Below are 17,255 nucleotides of genomic sequence, written 5' to 3' on the forward strand. Positions count from 1 at the left end.
TACCGCTTTAAACGTGAAATTCCTTCCACCTACTTCCGACTAACTTTGAGAAATGTTTAACTTAATTTAATCCCGCCCAAGATTTTGTACGAATTACGAAGCCTTATTCTAGGAGCGTATCACATACATTCTGTATGCCTATTACTATCGACGAATGTGTAATTTCTGCAATAAAATTAACGCAATTCAAAGAAAACGCAGATAACGCTGAGAAAAGCATAATAAATTGCTTTATTCCATTCAATATTGCATAATTTATGCAAATGCATGTGTGCCATAATATTAAGAATAGAAGAGTGGAATACAGATGAGTCTTGTGTCGAGAAGACTGTAAGAAATTACTTTACTTTTATAATTTACAAGGAAATGAAAAGAACGAAATGATTTAACCTTTCACGTTTTACCCCTCGACTTTTAACAGTTGCATAATACACCTACATGCACTGGACAAGTTGCGCTAAATGCATCTTTCATCAAATTTCCTCTTAATTCCATTAAAATTTAATAACAATAATTGTAGTAAGCATTTAATGTGATTATAATAGTTTTGCTTAAGAGGAAACTTGGTTCATGAAATAGATTAGTTGATCAAATCGGACAACAACTTGACGCAATCTCCATCAATTTAGATGGTCGTACTAAAGTGTCTTTGTAAACCTTGAGTAGTGTGTTGGATTATGTTTCTCAGATCAAGTTGCTCTTTCAATCTACGAAATGTGGGAGGAAACACCCACCGTATTTATCTCAACAGTTCATTGCCTCTAATTTTTTATTTTAATGAAGCAGTACAAAGTCTTTATGAAGATTAAATCGAAAAAAATCTGCTTGAAAAAAATCCAGACTTTTGATTCAGCATCTACAAATCGCTTGTAAAATTTTTAAATATTGATAATTACACGTCCGTCTGTTAATTTATTAATACATTCACGTAGCATTTTATAAATTATTAATGTTCAATACATCTATTCCTTTAAGTCTTAATACTTCCTCAATAAGTGTCTCCTCATGCAGAACGAGTAAGATTTATTCTTATTAGTGATTCGGTAAATGTCATTCATAACAGAAAATAAATATACCGAAATAACAGTAAATTCTTCAGAGGGTACTTCATGACTCTTATAAGTCTTATATAATCTTTTTATTCTTCAAGTAGTAAAAAAAAGTTGAATGAACGGTTGGAGAAATTTTCATGTATTTATTATACACTAGAAAAGTGGCTTTTACTTTGAAAAAAATATTTTTTGTTTACCATTTTTTGTTCTGTTAATATCAGACCATTATCTTGTGACTGCTTTCCGCTGCTTAATGATTGATAGTGTTCATAAAATGTTTCAAACTCCAGCGAGTTTCTTACTAAATCCTTTTCCCTAGTCGTGTTTTTTATTATTTCTGACAGCATGACTTTTGGCACAAAGGCTTTAATTAATTTAATTTTTTCTTTATGTAGATGCTCTAATTTTTCTATTCCATATTCGATTTTCAACGAAAGCTCTGTAAGAACGTATGCAGGTGCCATCTATTTTTCAGTAGAGATAAATACAGCTTGGATGTACAGAAGACGATACCTAATTATATTATTTCTAATTTAAATGGAGTCATGTCAAGGTAAGTTTACATTTAGCTGTGATATAATTAGTTAGAATATTAATTAATTGAAATTAAACGAAACTCAAAAGCTGGAAGATAGGCAACATTGAATACTCTTTGTATTATTGTGTGTCTATCGAAGCCTCGACTCGCTTTCAAAACTGGCTGAAACCACTTTATTATATTTTAATAGCTAAGTACTCAATAATACCTACGTATTATTGACCAAAAATGTAGAGAAACATCCCGAGAAGTAACGATCATTGCTTACTTTTTACTCTACAATTTTAATTTTATCGTAAAACGTAATTTCAAAACATTAATTCAAAGCGATAAAATAACATAAAGTTAAAATTACTTTGGACAAACCCGAGCTTAGCTCTTGTTTGTTCTCACAGCAACAATGACATTAATTCCCAAAACTAAGAATTTTAATTTAAAACTTGCAACAATTTTCCTTGAACTTTTGTTCAATCGTAAAGTTTGCGGAAAAAACTCTTTCCTTGTTGCTTGAAATAAAGACATGAAAGGTTTGAAAAATGGACCTATTTACCTGATTTGACAAAAGCGCTAAATTACCGGAACAATAGAGTTGTTTATGGGAGTGATAAATTTTTATTGCTCTTTTACCAAATTGGCATCCTTTTGTCGAGTGGGGTATAATTAAAATGGGGATGATAAAACTCTTTTTACAGAACGACGCAGAAGTGGTTCTATTATTTTTTTTTAATTTTGCAAAATATTGAAATATTTATTATTTGAAAAAGTCACTAGAAAAAACAGTTAAAATATAATACTTCGATTAAATTATTTGTATTTAAAATTGAGAATAAAGGATAGGCACAAATGTGGTGGTTTAACAGAAAGTTTTGCTATAACACTAACCTATATCTAACGGCTTTTATTTGATCATACAGAAAATGTTGAGTAAAATTACAGACTTATAACTGTAACGTTTACAATAAGTACAATAACACAACAATAAAACTGTCAATTATTTGCATTACTAAGCACAAACACTGGTAAAAATAATTAGCTTTTGCACTTTTGCAAGATAGAACAAAATTTTATATTAGCTGTACAACAATTTAATAAAAAAACTGAAAAAAAGCATAGTTTTTTCCATTTTTAACGGCTGTTACTAAAATTTATTTAAAAACTAAAGGTAACCATAAATAATTGCATCTAATTATTAAATTAATCAACAAAATTAATTATAGAGGCACCTAGAAGGAACATAGTACCTATATCTGTACAAAATTATAAAATTCACTTTATATCCAACTCTAACCTGTTAATTATACAGGGTGTTTCCAGTCTTGAGGTTGAAATTTAAATGAGATGATATTCGCGGTAGAAGAAAACTAATACGCTATATAAAACAAAAATTCACGTTGTTAGAGGAAATTATTCATTTTACACAATTTGTTTGAGAACTGCTGCTTTGGCTGCAACAATGACCATTATTATCATTACCTTGTGTTTCACCGTAAATCATAATCACGACAACCAATTTATTATTTTAATATTTTACCATACATGTTCATAAATATGGAGAAAAATTTAGAAAAACGAATCAAACCTATTGGAAACCATTCGCTGAAAAAGATTAAATAGAAGATCTTCGAATTTTGATAAAAACTAAAGCAAAAACAAATCAAAAGATGACAGTGTCAAATCTATGAAGTGACTTTTCTCTTTCATTGTCATGGATACGATTTTTTATCTGTTGCAACAATACAATTTTATGTTAACAAGGAAATAATTCCAATGACCCTCAAACCGTGTACCAATATTTTGGAGTTAAATAACATTCTTGATAATAACAATTGTGTGAGTTATTTTCTCGGTTACAGTATTTCTGTACTCTTCTATTACTAAGTCAATTTTCAACTCCAAGACTATAAACACCCTGTATACTTAGATTATTAAATTGTTAGACGTAATTTACTGATGGCAGTCATTTCTTCAAAAATATTTACAAAGTGTTCTAATAAAAGGCAATGTCAAATGCAATATTGTAATTCAAAGTAATTTTTTTTAGACCAAGATTTAATTACATTTTCAATTATATTCATTACTTTTGATTTGGAATTAAATCAAAATAGATAATCACTAAAATAAAGCTGCGCTGATTAGGTAATTGAACAAAAAATTACAAAATAATTTTGTAACAAAAATTATAAAACAAACAAAGTAAACGTTACTCACAATTAAACAATTCAAGTAAAATCATCAGGAACAACGCAAAAATTTAATTAACAGTTCTTTAGTTGCAGTAAAATTAATGTATGTATTTTTAAATATGTAACACAAAAATGTAGGTTGGAATAATAAATTAATACCTAAGTAAATCAATTGAAATAATCAAATATTTAACCAAAATAATTTTGTTCAAATGTTATATTGCTAACTTTAGCAATTTTAGATTTTCTCCGTTTTGCTTTAACTTTCGGCGGACACAATTCGTATCCCTGGGGAACACAGTTTTTGACAAGAAGTGTCGCAGTGGCCCTATTATTACTTTTCACTTTTGTTACTGTAATAGTTGTGGTTTGATAAGTCCTCCGTCTGGTATAGTGCGGAAGAATCGTCTCCAACTGATCTAGCCTATCTTCAATCAGCATATCTTTAACTTCTTCCGGTGATAACTGCGGCGTGGTTTCTTGCTTCATAAAAGGTCTCGGTTCTTCACTCCCTTGCAAATACATCCCTAAGCCGTCCTCCAGACTAAACGGGGTCCCATACGCTTTCATCTGTCTATCTTTCACAAATAATTGCTTCGTGACTAAATGTTCAATATTATTAGCTTGCGGATTTTTGGACTTGCACACGGACTTTTTGCCACTGATTTTCACACACACGGGGTTTCGATACACGTATTCCGTCACCACATTTATCACTTTGGTTGTGATCACTGGGGATGGTTTGATGGGGATGTTGCTAACGTACGGTAGGGATAAAGACGGTAATTGATTCATGTAATTAAGCGGATTGAATAATTTGTTGCAATCATCGCGCAGATTGGCTCGCGTGTCTAAAGTAAACGCGGTAACAATCAACAATAAAGTCGGTAACATTTTTGCGATCGAATGGACCGCTCGACATTTGTGCTGTAACTGATTGGAGAGTAAGCACCGCAACTTCTTTATAACTTTTCCAAGTAGACCACCAGATGCAAATTATAAAATGTTACAGACACGATTATTGTTACTTGCCGACACCGAGATGATCAGAATGCCTCTTGTGGCACATTTTTTATCCATACTAACTATCTAACTCGTTAAATTGATAAAACAAGGAAATATAAATTGTCTCAAGGAGGAAATTGAATGAGAAATAGGTTGCAAACTTGTCAAACAATAATAAAAATGATTTTGCACAGTGTTTCTACTATTACAATTATAACAAGGACGTGTGAAAATCATTTTTTCAAGAAAAGTATGGAAAAGAGAAAATACACACCTGCAATTTCGCATTTTCTTTCATGTAATGAATAATTATTAGTACATCATTAACCCACTTGAGACTAAAAATGACTTATTTTAAAGATTGTTGTACCTTCATGTGTACGTTATTATTAGTAGAATTTTTTCCTAATAATGGAAAGTGTGGAAAGTTGTAACTATTGTAATTTAACAATAAGCACATGATGCTCAAATAATTACTCCTATTTTGTTTTTATACAAAGGAAAATTAAAGTTACAGTTTAGTTCTGCTTATGCTAATGAGGATTATATGAATTGCGTTTGTATTTTTTCACTAAACATGTAATTATAGAATAATTACATATAAATACTGGAAAATGCTTAAAAGGACAGTAGAAATGCTTTATAAATAAATACTTCCCAAAACCAGATTTCAGATATTTTTTTTTCCCATTTGTTTACGACATGTTTTTACATTTCTATTAGAAATTGCTAGTTGAACATTATTCATAATAATTTGAGGAACATGCAGTCCCAATCCTTGATGTGAAGAAAAACTGTAAATGAATGTATTTATTTAATCCAATTGTTAACTTCAGTTTTTACAGATTTAAATTTAAAATTGAAACCTATTACCTCGCTAAAAAGATGGGCAAACGATACGATATGTGTTGTCAATAATTTTGTTTTAATTACACTTAACACTTAAAAAAATGGCAGTGGTAAGAACAGCTCTGATAACGAAGTCAGTAGTTGTTTTTCAAATATAAATAAGATTATGGTTTTATGGTATTAGTAACATTGTTAATTTTTAAATAAAATTTATACAGCTAGGGTGAGAAAAATTTAAATCTTGGAATTTTGAAAATTTTGGTAAGTACTTATTCCTTATTGTCATTGCTTTAAAAAAAAATAATTTTCCTAATTTTTCATTTTGTATAGGACATTCTAAAAGAGTACAGACAACGTATGCACAGCACAGGATGTGCCAGAACTCGTGCCCCAGAGAAAAATGTCATCTAAGAACCAGCAACATGAAAAAAAATGTTAAAAAATTCTATCTATAAAATTTCGAAGTTATGAGAGTTTAGATTTTAAAGCATATTCACTCTATCTATTTCTGTTGGGAAAATAATTTTCCAAGTTTTTTGCTACAGGCTATTAAAAGAGGAAAAAGGAAGCTGAATCCTAAACTGTTACTCTGTTTAATGTTATTTGTGGCTTTTATGGTCAAAATTTTTGTACTTTTACTAAATAATTATAAAAAAAACATGTACAAGATCATCAGTATCATTAAATAGACATAAAAAATGTCAAATGTCAAAAATGTTCCTGGTATCTTATTATCTTACTTGAAATTTTCCTCTGGGGCGCGAGTTCTGCCACACTCTGTATACATCCCTAACATTTGACACATAAGTATGTAAAGCATAAGTGAGCTGTTAGTGACTAGATATCAGTCACAACCCAATTATGTAATTTAGCTTTCTGTCTAGTAACATTTTATTGCTATATGTAGTAAATTTTATAGATAAAAAATCCTTTTACTCCAACACTTAAGTAGTAAAAGAAACAAGTCCAGTGTCGTTTTACTACTGTTTTAATCACTAGCCTACAATCCTACAAAGCAACAAATTTATTATATCGACATAAAGTTGGAATGTCTTAGCTACTTGTTGGAGAAAACAATACGGTACATCAATTACATTTTTATGTGTACCCTAACAAAGACATGTGAAAAACTTTACAGAAAGTGCTTAAAACATTGGAAGAGATTGGTATTATTACATATTTAATTTATACAAAAACATTTAATTATTGCAGATAAGAATTATTGTCAAAATTAAAATTTTACCTCGAGTTTTACTTTATTAAAAAATATATACTTTTTTTAACTTAAAAATTCTACAAGCGATTTAGTTCACTATGCACGATAGGTTGCCTTGTGTATTTTTTATTTGTTAGTAAGTTTCGTACGTGAACTGGAAAAAAAAATTGAATAAAGCTAATAGTCGATCATAATACGTAAAAAGTTTTGAATGTAGAGATTAATGTTTTATCATATTTTAGACTCATTTCGAATTCTAAGAAGACACGTTTCCGATATTTTGTGTACCAACAATTTGTTACTATCGTTTTGTACCTGCAGACACCATAATCTACCAGATATTTGGTTGACAAGTCTAGAAATGACGTATTTTCCTCTACCTGCAGACATGTTGCTTGCTGATACAAAAATTCTTTAGATAACAAAGCAAACCTCACCTAAACAAAGCTTATAAGTAGGGGTGCACTGTTAAAAACCCTCCATTAGTAAGGTAGTTGTTTTTACCATAGTATATCCTCTTGCTGGTTTATTGAATTATGAACATGCTCAAGTTATTACTGTTTTTCCTGTTTTATTTTTTGAGTGATTTATGCAATGCTCGAAATGTGGGTGAAAATGGACGTTTCTTCGGCTATACTTATACAAGCACGGTTGTTAAATCTAATGTTGTTACTTCATTAGTGCCTTCCTCGTGTGTGCAAGTCGAACCCACACTACCACCCTGTAGAAGTGTCCGTTTTTTGAGACTCCCTAAATTGCCATCTATAACGTAAAGTCTCTCACATAAAAGGCATTTTTTTATTCAGTTTTGTTTCTAGGTTCAATTATCCTTCGAGCAATCGTGTTATAAGTAACATTAGTGAACCAGAATTGAAAACAACAGCCTTAGGATGGGGAGAGTATTTTGGCCTCTATGCACCAACTGTAACAGTGACAAGAACAGACCTCCACATTACCACCGTTGAGGACCCGTCGGTCGTGGTTACATATGCTGTAAAAGGATGCAGACCTTTAAAATTGCCATTAGATCTGGACAGATGCCCAGAGGAAAGATCAACATTTTCTATTGAAGAGATTTTAGCAACGTCAACCGTTTTGTTGTCACAAACTGAAACATTTTTACCAACTAAAACAATGACGGTGATAAATCCATCGAGTACAGTTTATCAAAACTTGCCAAATTTTTCTGACGAAGCCCACTTTCAAGATAATGTGAACTCACTTGAACCCTCTGGCCAGGAACAGGTCGAAAATGGTCCATCTCGAGCCACCCAAGCTTTACGTAAATTACAATAAATTTAAAAATCTTATTTGAAAATAGTAAGACATGCAAAATGTTGCAACAAACTTGTCTACAGGAAATTGCTTTTAACAAAAGATACACCTGCTCAAAGACATGATAAAATGCTTAAATAAAGTCTCATATGTTATACGCGTTGATTAAGCGAAATACAGTATTTTTGCATTCGCTGCAAGAAAATTATTAATTAGTAAATAAATATTAAATTGTGTGGGCCTTATTATTATTATTATTGTATGGCGTTTACATTGTTAACACAAAGTAAGAAAATATTAACTCTTAGTATACAGTAATGTTCTATTATTTTATATCAATGCCATTAAGTTAGTTATCTTTATGGTCTTATGTAAGTACGAACACTTCATATGATTGTATGAATATAATGTAATATCAAAGAAAATAAATATTTGATACATGTTTTGAAATTTATTTTTTAAACTTTTCGTCTCCTATATTTACGTATAGCTTATTTACAGAAAATAAAGTGGGTTTTTACAAAAACAATCAATGAAGTCAGTAAAAAATAGTAAACCAATAATATGTTCTACTCCATGCTTGCAAAAATCTAAGATTTTGACTTTTCGAAATACAGAGTGTTTGCGGATTGCGAGCAAATCTTTTAACCATTTTTTTAATTTGCGCATTTTTTTTAAAGATTAGTACTTAATGGTATATTTTAAAATATTGCCTTATTATTATGTATTCTGTTTATGTTTTTCTGCACTAACAGAAAAAATAAGGATAATTTGGAAGAAAAAAAAACGAAAAATAAAGTGGAAACGAGATATTCTACAAAAAATTTTTTTAGCTTTTGCCATAATTATATACAAATATAAATAAGTTATTAATTGAGCAAAAAATCCCATCATGGAGAAGGGATTTTAAAAAATACTCCTTCTCAGGCAAATCTTAACGAGTCGCCCCTGTTTTTATGCAGCTGTCAGTTGTATATTGTGACGTCATACGTTACATTTTACAAAACAATTTTTTGCGGTGTAAAATGAAGTGTAAATACTTCTGATAGAGTTGAATCTGTATCTAAACGTACATTAGTATTAGAACTCAATATATTCATTTTTAAATAGAAAATTAACACTCTCTTGCAACTTTCACCACAATATTTAACCTAAAAATTATCGCAAAATGTCAACACTAAAAACAGTTTGGAATTGCATGTTTGGACCAAGATTAATTAAAATATACGGAAACGAAGGACCTGTCGAGGTAAGACTTTATTTTCCATAAAATTTTTTTGTTCAAAAGCTGAATTTGTAGAAATTCTACCAACCTCACAGTTTCGAAAAATGGGGCGATCAAGTTATACATTCTGTACGCTTTTCCGATCTTACATATTTTAGACTGAATATTATATTTCTAGTTATACGTTATTTGGAAAATTGGAGTATATACCTCCCCGTTTTTAGTGGGGATTCTTTACCAACGAGGTTATTTCACCGTTGAGGAATTGGGACCATTTACGAAATTAGTTACTAGTATAAGTGTTATTCTCATAGTATCGTACTGTTGCAAAGGTTTGGGTAGGTTTAGTAACCCAACTTACTTAAACTTTTTATCAACACTGGAAGCAGCAAGAAAAGAACTGACCCCTGAATCAAAGCAGCAGCTCTCTTTGTACGATTTTGATTTCCACAGCTGGCCTGTAGAATTTGATATGCGTACTTTAAAAAAGTAAGTTATACAGTTTTGTAAAAAATATAAATCGGAAGTATTTTAGGGAGAATACAAAGACATTTATTAATAAACCAGTTCTTCACCAAAATGTACTGCAATATGTCACGCAAATACCGTTTCGAATTATTGCCTATGTAGCAATCCACACTTTTGGTATTAGATTAATATACCCAGGTACCATTGGAATTATCCAAATGATACTAGAACAGAGTCTTCTCCAAGGCAGATCTAGGCTGATTGAACACAACCAAGGAGAACGATACAAACTGCGCACTTGTGACAACAACGACATCGATACTATGTTCATAGACAGACGCAAGAGTACCCAAAATGGCAATACTTTGGTTATTTGTTCCGAAGGAAATGCAGGTTTTTACGAAATTGGAATTATGATAACAGCCATAGAAGCAGGCTACTCAACACTTGGATGGAATCATCCAGGTTTTGGGGGTAGTACTGTAAGCAACTCCTAACATTATAAATCGATATTTCAAGTAAAAATCTGTAGGGCAAGCCATTCCCGACACAAGAACAAAATGCAGTCGATGCTGTACTACAGTTTGCCATTTATAAACTAGGTTTTAAGCCTGAAAATATTATACTGTTTGGGTGGAGCATTGGGGGATATGCAACATCGTGGGCGGCCATGAATTACCCTGATGTTAAAGGAGTGGTAATTTGAGGATGTATATCTTGATTTGTACAGACTTTGATATATTACATTGTCTAGATTGTTGATGCTACTTTCGATGATCTTCTTCCATTGGCCCTAAATCACATGCCATCTTGGTGGGAGTCCATCGTCAAGCTAGCTATTAGAGAATACATAAATTTGAACGTCTTTGAACATCTCGCGAAATATCCAGGGCCAATTCTTATCATCAGGCGGACGGAAGATGAAGTTATCTGTCTTAGAGAAAACGAGTTGTCTTCAAATCGCGGAAATGACTTGTTAATAAAATTACTACGTGCAAGGTATCCCTATATTTTTGAAGACAGACAAATCGATTTATTGAAACATTATCTATCCGTGACGTCCGCTTCTCAAGGTATATTTCTATAAAATGTTAAACGCCGATGTTAACTACTTTTTGTAGACTTGTTTTTGAAAAAATACAACGTGAACGAAAATGTATGCAACTCACTTTTGCAAACTTACATTTCCGAGTACTCCAAGTCTTTTCCAATGAAAATTGGAGAAGACTTCCAGGATCACGACAAGAATCAGATGGCGCTGTTTTTGGTGAGTGGAGAAATGTAGAAAGCAAGTTTTTATGATGCCATTTACAGGCAAGGAAATACATGAAAGATTTCAAAGCTACACATTGCACTAATCTACCAGCTGAAATGTTTCAACCACCTTGGGCTGTCAACGTAGAGTTTGATTTTGTTTTCACTTAAAATGAGTAACGAATCTGGTGATATGAAGTTTTAAAGTATCCTTGGTATTTGTAAGATTTTATGAGAATATTTTGGTGTAATATGAAATAAATATAATGTAAAATGTGAGGGTTTGATTTAAGGTTTGTTGTTATTTTAAGCTTAGATATTTTGTTAGTAAATTATTATTTTAAATTTTTTGTTTACCATGTTACATAAATATAGTTCTTATTCCAACAATTTTATTAACAAGTTACGTGTAAAAACTACAAAATGCTCAGAGTTTACTTTTCCTAGACATAAATTTCATAATACCCTCGGAAAACTCCTCTGAAACAAAACATTCAACCAACTGATTCAACTCTCTTTCGTTACATTCACACAACACATTCTTGTAATTATTAAGAATCAACTTTTTGGTGATTTTAACACCATTTACTGATAATTCTTTGCCCAGCTTCAACAGTTTATTTCTAAACTCGTCAAGTTTTTCATGAGGAATAACTTCAGCAACAAACCCAAACTGATAAGCTTCATGTGCTTTCATCTTTTTCCCCAGAAACAGCATTTCCGAGGCTTTACTTCTTCCCAGAATATTCGGAAAATTGTAGCTAGAACATCCCTCAGCACACAGTCCAATTCTGAGGAACGGTGTCTCAAAAGTTGCCCTTTCAGAGGCGTACACAATGTCGCACAGGGCAGCAGTGGTAACGGCAATGCCAATAGCAGGTCCATTGATTAGTGCGATTAAGAGTTTGGGATAAATTATGAACGCATTTATCATGGCTTTTAGCTCGTCTACTCCTTTTTCTTCGCCGCTTCCGAATTTGCTCATGGCACTTTTAATATCAAAACCGCTGCTGTAATATTCGCCTGTACCGGTGATGATAGTCACCACCACATTGTCGTTTTGGGCGTCTTCGGTTAATGTGTTGGTGATTGTTGTGTAAACGTTTGAATCAAATGCATTTTTTGTTTTGGGTCTGTTGATACGAATCACTCGCACTCCGTCCTTTAGGGTGAGGATCATTTCCCTTGAAGACATCTTAAACGTAGGATGTCACACCTAGAACACCACACTTATTATAATTTATCTGAGAGGAGTTTACGTTGATAACAACAAAAAACATTCCAAAGTCCTCTCTGGTTTATAACACAGCTGATAGTGCGTAATTGCGAGTATTTTACAAGAGGGGTCTGATAGGCTCGCGTTGATGAAAGAGGGGGAAATATAGCGATTTAAGGTAGTTTTTGGAAAACCCATCAAATGCGTCTTTAAGAAAAAGAATCAAACTAGAGTTTAACGAGATAAAATGAAAAAAGTGTAAGCAGTTTTTTGAAAATTTCGGGTCCACAAAAAGTCCCGGAAAAAGCTTTGACTAGTGTCCGGAAGAGGGCAGGTAAAAATTTGAATTGTCAAATAAATTTAATAAATAATATTATAGAGGTAACTGATTCTCAAACACCAAACCTCGAGGTAAAAACTGTAAGTAAATAAATTCGTACTCTTAGCACAGCTAGTTTTACTCTTAGCACACCTAGTTTTCAAAGATGTGACAGCTGTCAATGAAATGACATAACTGAAATGATAAGTAGGATTTCGATGAGTGCAGTTTTCTTCAATTTGAATTGAGCATGTAAATTGCGATACCTTTGTTTCAGTAGTGGAACAAAAGAAACTCGTTTTTTGTTAATAATATTTTATAACAAATTGGGTTTTTCTAAACAATTCTAATGTTTGCTTTACAACTTTATGTCATTCAAGTAACTTTGATGACCGAAGTAATTTGTCCCCAATTGTACAATCATGTTTCCTGTTTTTTACAGGTATCTGTAAAGTTGTGTTGCAAACATTTTTTTGTTTACAATTTTTTTATTAAAATTACAGCAACCTGTAACTGAAAACAAATTCAAAATTTTGACGATTTATTTAAACTCTGAAAGCATGTCATTTCCAATCTAAGTCTAAGATCCTCTCCTCAATCATATCAAGAGCCATAAAATCCGAAACAATAAACAACTGCGAAAAAGCTGTCTTATATTTTTGCATCAGAAATTTCCATTAATCTGGATTTTTTTAATGAACCTCACAGTAAAAATTGTTTAATTAGGTAAACAAAAAAAGCCTCTAGATATTAATTATGTATTTGAGCCCCTTACACATATTAATTGTTGTTAAAGTCAATTTTCAGAAAGAAAAAGAAATATGTGTTCATCAAATTTCGTTCTTGTAGTTATTATTTACTTTATTAAAAGCAAAGTTTCCTGACGAAAATTAATTAATATTAAATAAAACATTCAATACAAGTAAACTCTAAAAGTAATCTAAATCTTATAAAAGAATCTTGAAGTACCTACAGGGAAAGTATCAATAAACACTACTAAATAAAAACATTTTATTTTAATGGTACACAATGATTTTAAGCATTATTTCTTCTGTAATCATTTCACTAAGCTGTCGCGAATTACATATTTTGTAAGGGGAATGTAAAATAATAAAATACTGCACAAAATATAAATAATAAATAGTATAAAACATATAAATATGACTTGATCCACTCTTTACAAGCTGATAATTTTTTGTAAAAAGAGTAATTACCTATTATTGTAATCCAATTTATGAAATATGGCTTGTGTATTTGTATATAAAAAAATCTTAAAATTAAGCGTCTCAAGTTAGTCCTCACTTTGTCATTGTGAAAAATTTGGACTGTTTATAGACAAGTCTCTTGGTAAAAAAGCTTTGTTTTAATTTTAACACATTTCACAACATCAAAATGAAACTCTTTCTTTTTTAAAAGTTAAGCTCAAAATATTGATAAACTATACATGCAGATATTAGTGGATCAAATGAGCAAAAATTCTTAATTATTATAAATGTAACATAAATGATAGCGTTCCTCAAACAAAATGCTATGAGTTGTGAGACTGATGTTGGTAATTCTGAACCATTCTTCTACCCCAGAACCCTGCTAAATCAAAGGGTTCAAAATCTTTAAGGTTCTGATTTTCTTGTTCTTGATAAAAGATAACAGAAGTCCCTGTATTTCTGTCAACTTCTTGAGAAACCTTAGTCCAGGAATCAAAAATGTATCGTATCAAATCGTCATGTTGGCTACCAACTGGTTTATCACTTGCGGGCATTCGGTTAAAATCTGTTGGCCTCCTGTTGTTTCCATTCATTTGAGACGTTCCCATTCGCGGTCCACTAAAATTGTACGATAGAAATGCTTACTTTTGTTGTCCTAATTAGAAAGTGAATACATACTTCATTTTGATGTAGAACTTCTGACAACACCCCGGATCCTCGAATATATCGGTGCACAATATAAATATTGGTTGCAACGTATACAATAAAGATATACAATATACAATAAAGAAAACCAATATTGTTAAAAACCTTTTTGCAAAAAGCAAAGGCAGTAATCTGACGGGTTTCTGATTGTAAACAAATGTTTCTGCTTTACCGACAGGTTGCGATGGGCCTAAAACCATGCGCAAGATTCTCGTATTAAAAATTCAAATTGAAGCATGTATTTTATTGAAATTTTGGTTATAAAATTTATATAATAATTATAACAATACCATTTTGTTGTATAGTAAACAAACACTCATTACGACTTATATTTATATAAAAATTCATCCTTTGGTAGTTTGGATGATTCGTTGATTGGAGTCATTTTAACTAAATTCAAAAGTGTTCCTGAGGTAATTTGTTTCATAAGATACAAAACTAAAAGGGATTACGAAAAAGATATTTAGTGTTTAACTTTTCAGGCGTACTTTATTACTGTTTTATATAAATTTTAGTAGACAAATAAATTATTTGATCAAGATGTTTTTGAAGAGTTTTGAGAATTCATTTTATTTTGTCTTAGAATTTGGGTGGGGGTGGGAAATATAACTTACACGGTTATGTACATTAAACATCTTTTTATTATTTACACATCTGTGTAAATACAATTCAGTTTTATTATTTTATAAAAATACACAAACTGAGCCATATTTTACTTATTAACTACATTGTTAACAACAATTTTAGTTTAAACAAGCATTAACAGTTATTTATATAAACATAAACACTATATTTTTAATATTTTTGAAATATCGTTTATTAAAAAGTCATCTGTAGAATTATATTTAAGTACAACGTTTAGATAATTTCGACCAGTACGAGTACCAAAGCCACGACAGAACATTGCAGTGATACGTTGAAGCTTTACACAAATTTTTAAATAAAATATGTTGCTCATTGTAATTTTAGATGACGCTTCAGATAATAGGTACTAATTAATATGTAACAATATGGACACACACGAATTTCATTTGACTCTAATTCCAAGTTAAAATTAGACACACTGGTAAACTTTTTCAAAGGTTTCAATTTCATATTATAGAAACTGAAGATTTTGGTCAGAGTGTGGGTCCATATGCTTCTTTTAGTTTTACAAAAACCAGTTACATAGTAGGTATATGTTTACCTTGTAATTTATTAAATTGCTTTTATTTATGTAAATACTCCTACAAAAAAGTAAGTTGTGTGAACTGTTCTTTTTGAAGTTTGAATTATATTCCAGTAACTAAAATATAATGCTATATGTATTTACGTATACATATTATTATAGCTTGTACAAAAAATAAATTGGGAATAATAAGTCTTATCTTTAACAATAATATAAAATATAGACTAGGTACATATTATGAACTAATATACGATTACATGAGTACTTTTTAAATCTTGTTCAATAAAAATTATTTTGTAATTTGTTGAATGCATTTCTACCTCTGTGTACCTAATTAAAACTTAATAAATTACAAAATTGTAGGTACACATATGACGTAAGTATAGATATCTAGGTCGTACTATCTCTTTAAGGTCTATAATAAAATTGGTCATAATTTAATAAACCTAGTAAACAGTATTTTATTTCGTTTTTATTTAAAATTTACAATACATACTTTTCACAAAAAAGCACATTTATTGTTGTTTAAATTGCAAGTCGCGACTTTTTTGACTTTTCTTAATATGTAATTCCGAATATATACATAAACTTTCAACATAAAACAACAAATTTTTATAGATAATTAGAAGCCAGTCAATACAAATTTAAAGCATATTAATTATCACAAAATTTTATTTACCTATTGCTACGAAATATACTTTTAAAAAATAAAAAAGAATATTGAAGTAAATTAGGCAATTATACCTAGCGGTTTACATCATTTACAAAAAAAATACAGGGCGTTTCAAAACTCGCGCCCCAAAGAAAAATTCCAAGTCAGATAAGATACTAGGAACATGGAAAAAATGTTTAAAAAGTCTATCTGTCAAAGAATTTTGACATTTATTTTTTGATATTTGACATTTTTTATGCTTATTTATTTAAAAAGTGCAAAATTTAAATTCCCACAATTTCGAAATTTTTATAGATAGAATTTTTTTAACATTTTTTTCATGTTACTAATATATTATCTTACATGGCATTTTTTTCTGAGGCGCGAGTTCTGAAGCATCCGGTATATAACAAAAAAACACATATGGCAGGCTTTCAAGCTAAAGCATCCGTAATTTATTTTGAAAATAGTGCCATTTATTTACTCGTATTATTAGGTCCCTCATTTTCCGAATTTACTAATCTCGTTCTTTATTATAAAGTAATATAGTCTGAAATTGTTGAAGTTCAAATTACAGTTGTGAGATAAATAGCGTTACAAAGGAGGTAGAGAAAAAGGAAGAACTTACACAATATATTTTCTGGGTTCTAGCTGATAGAAGACTGCTAATTTGCTCAATTAGAACTCATATTACATTAATTACTTAATAATAAGTGGTAATTCCAAAATAATTTTCATCAACAATAAGGGTGAACCCATAACAATTAACAGTAAGTGTCTCGAAATAAATATAGTGTTTTTATGTGTGGTCAGTCTTTAGGTAAGTACACGTTTTTTACTGCTTTTGACAATTAGGAATGCTACATTCCATAGTATACAGGGTGATTCATCTCAGCTCCGGTCTGTTGTAGCTCAATTATTAGTT

General features: G+C 30.7%; 5 protein-coding genes across 8 annotated transcripts in view; 3 read left to right on the top strand and 2 right to left on the bottom strand.

The window, feature by feature from the left end:
* Positions 1-6,682: 6,682 nt before the first annotated feature.
* Positions 6,683-8,443, top strand: LOC123014557. 2 transcript variants are annotated; one of them, XM_044413730.1, is made up of 3 exons: positions 6,683-6,793; positions 7,086-7,612; positions 7,662-8,443. In XM_044413730.1, exons 2-3 carry the CDS (start codon positions 7,380-7,382, stop codon positions 8,137-8,139), a joined length of 711 nt encoding a protein of 236 aa, XP_044269665.1. In that variant the 5' UTR covers positions 6,683-6,793; positions 7,086-7,379; the 3' UTR covers positions 8,140-8,443. The 2 variants fall into 2 exon arrangements, with proteins under 2 accessions (XP_044269665.1, XP_044269664.1); XM_044413729.1 differs by lacking the exon at positions 6,683-6,793 and having other exon boundaries at positions 6,950-7,612.
* Positions 8,444-9,081: 638 nt separating this feature from the next.
* Positions 9,082-11,452, top strand: LOC123014985 (phosphatidylserine lipase ABHD16A). Its single transcript, XM_044414357.1, has 8 exons — positions 9,082-9,367; positions 9,419-9,472; positions 9,522-9,832; positions 9,879-10,293; positions 10,344-10,508; positions 10,566-10,884; positions 10,933-11,078; positions 11,126-11,452. Exons 1-8 carry the CDS (start codon positions 9,287-9,289, stop codon positions 11,234-11,236), a joined length of 1,602 nt encoding a protein of 533 aa, XP_044270292.1. The 5' UTR covers positions 9,082-9,286; the 3' UTR covers positions 11,237-11,452.
* Positions 11,441-12,788, bottom strand: LOC123014988 (enoyl-CoA delta isomerase 2). 3 transcript variants are annotated; one of them, XM_044414364.1, is made up of 2 exons: positions 12,754-12,788; positions 11,441-12,281 (listed from the first exon to the last, which is right to left on the bottom strand). In XM_044414364.1, exon 2 carries the CDS (start codon positions 12,258-12,260, stop codon positions 11,493-11,495), a length of 768 nt encoding a protein of 255 aa, XP_044270299.1. In that variant the 5' UTR covers positions 12,261-12,281; positions 12,754-12,788; the 3' UTR covers positions 11,441-11,492. The 3 variants fall into 3 exon arrangements, with proteins under 3 accessions (XP_044270299.1, XP_044270298.1, XP_044270297.1); XM_044414363.1 differs by having other exon boundaries at positions 12,722-12,788; XM_044414362.1 differs by lacking the exon at positions 12,754-12,788 and adding an exon at positions 12,337-12,576.
* The window catches only part of LOC123014983 (BAI1-associated protein 3), a 119,015-nt gene continuing 114,435 nt past the window's right edge, over positions 12,676-17,255 (top strand). Inside the window, exon 1 of the mRNA XM_044414349.1 lies at positions 12,676-12,692. The gene's annotated coding sequence lies outside the window, so the exon portion shown is untranslated. The remainder of the gene's footprint in view (positions 12,693-17,255) is intronic.
* On the bottom strand, positions 13,598-14,671 carry LOC123014989 (mapk-regulated corepressor-interacting protein 1). Its single transcript, XM_044414365.1, has 2 exons — positions 14,484-14,671; positions 13,598-14,423 (listed from the first exon to the last, which is right to left on the bottom strand). The coding sequence occupies exons 1-2, from the start codon at positions 14,486-14,488 to the stop codon at positions 14,129-14,131; spliced, it is 300 nt and encodes a 99-aa protein (XP_044270300.1). The 5' UTR covers positions 14,489-14,671; the 3' UTR covers positions 13,598-14,128.

The sequence above is a fragment of the Tribolium madens genome, unplaced genomic scaffold (assembly GCF_015345945.1).
Source record: "Tribolium madens isolate multiple individuals breed KSU strain unplaced genomic scaffold, Tmad_KSU_1.1 Scaffold_97;HRSCAF=244;Tcas5.2_LG3a, whole genome shotgun sequence".
NCBI classification, from domain to species: Eukaryota; Metazoa; Arthropoda; class Insecta; order Coleoptera; family Tenebrionidae; genus Tribolium; species Tribolium madens.

What these genes read in the sequence shown, in the direction of transcription:
- LOC123014557 (XM_044413730.1), top strand. Translation starts at nt 7,380, where the DNA reads ATGAACATGCTCAAGTTATTACTGTTTTTCCTGTTTTATTTTTTGAGT. An exon ending in CCTAAATTGCCATCTATAAC is followed by an intron (nt 7,613 to 7,661) that starts GTAAAGTCTCTC and finishes TTTTGTTTCTAG; the next exon opens with GTTCAATTATCCTTCGAGCA.
- LOC123014985 (XM_044414357.1), top strand. Translation starts at nt 9,287, where the DNA reads ATGTCAACACTAAAAACAGTTTGGAATTGCATGTTTGGACCAAGATTA. An exon ending in GCGATCAAGTTATACATTCT is followed by an intron (nt 9,473 to 9,521) that starts GTACGCTTTTCC and finishes TTATATTTCTAG; the next exon opens with TTATACGTTATTTGGAAAAT. An exon ending in GATATGCGTACTTTAAAAAA is followed by an intron (nt 9,833 to 9,878) that starts GTAAGTTATACA and finishes GAAGTATTTTAG; the next exon opens with GGAGAATACAAAGACATTTA.
- LOC123014988 (XM_044414364.1), bottom strand. Translation starts at nt 12,260, where the DNA reads ATGTCTTCAAGGGAAATGATCCTCACCCTAAAGGACGGAGTGCGAGTG.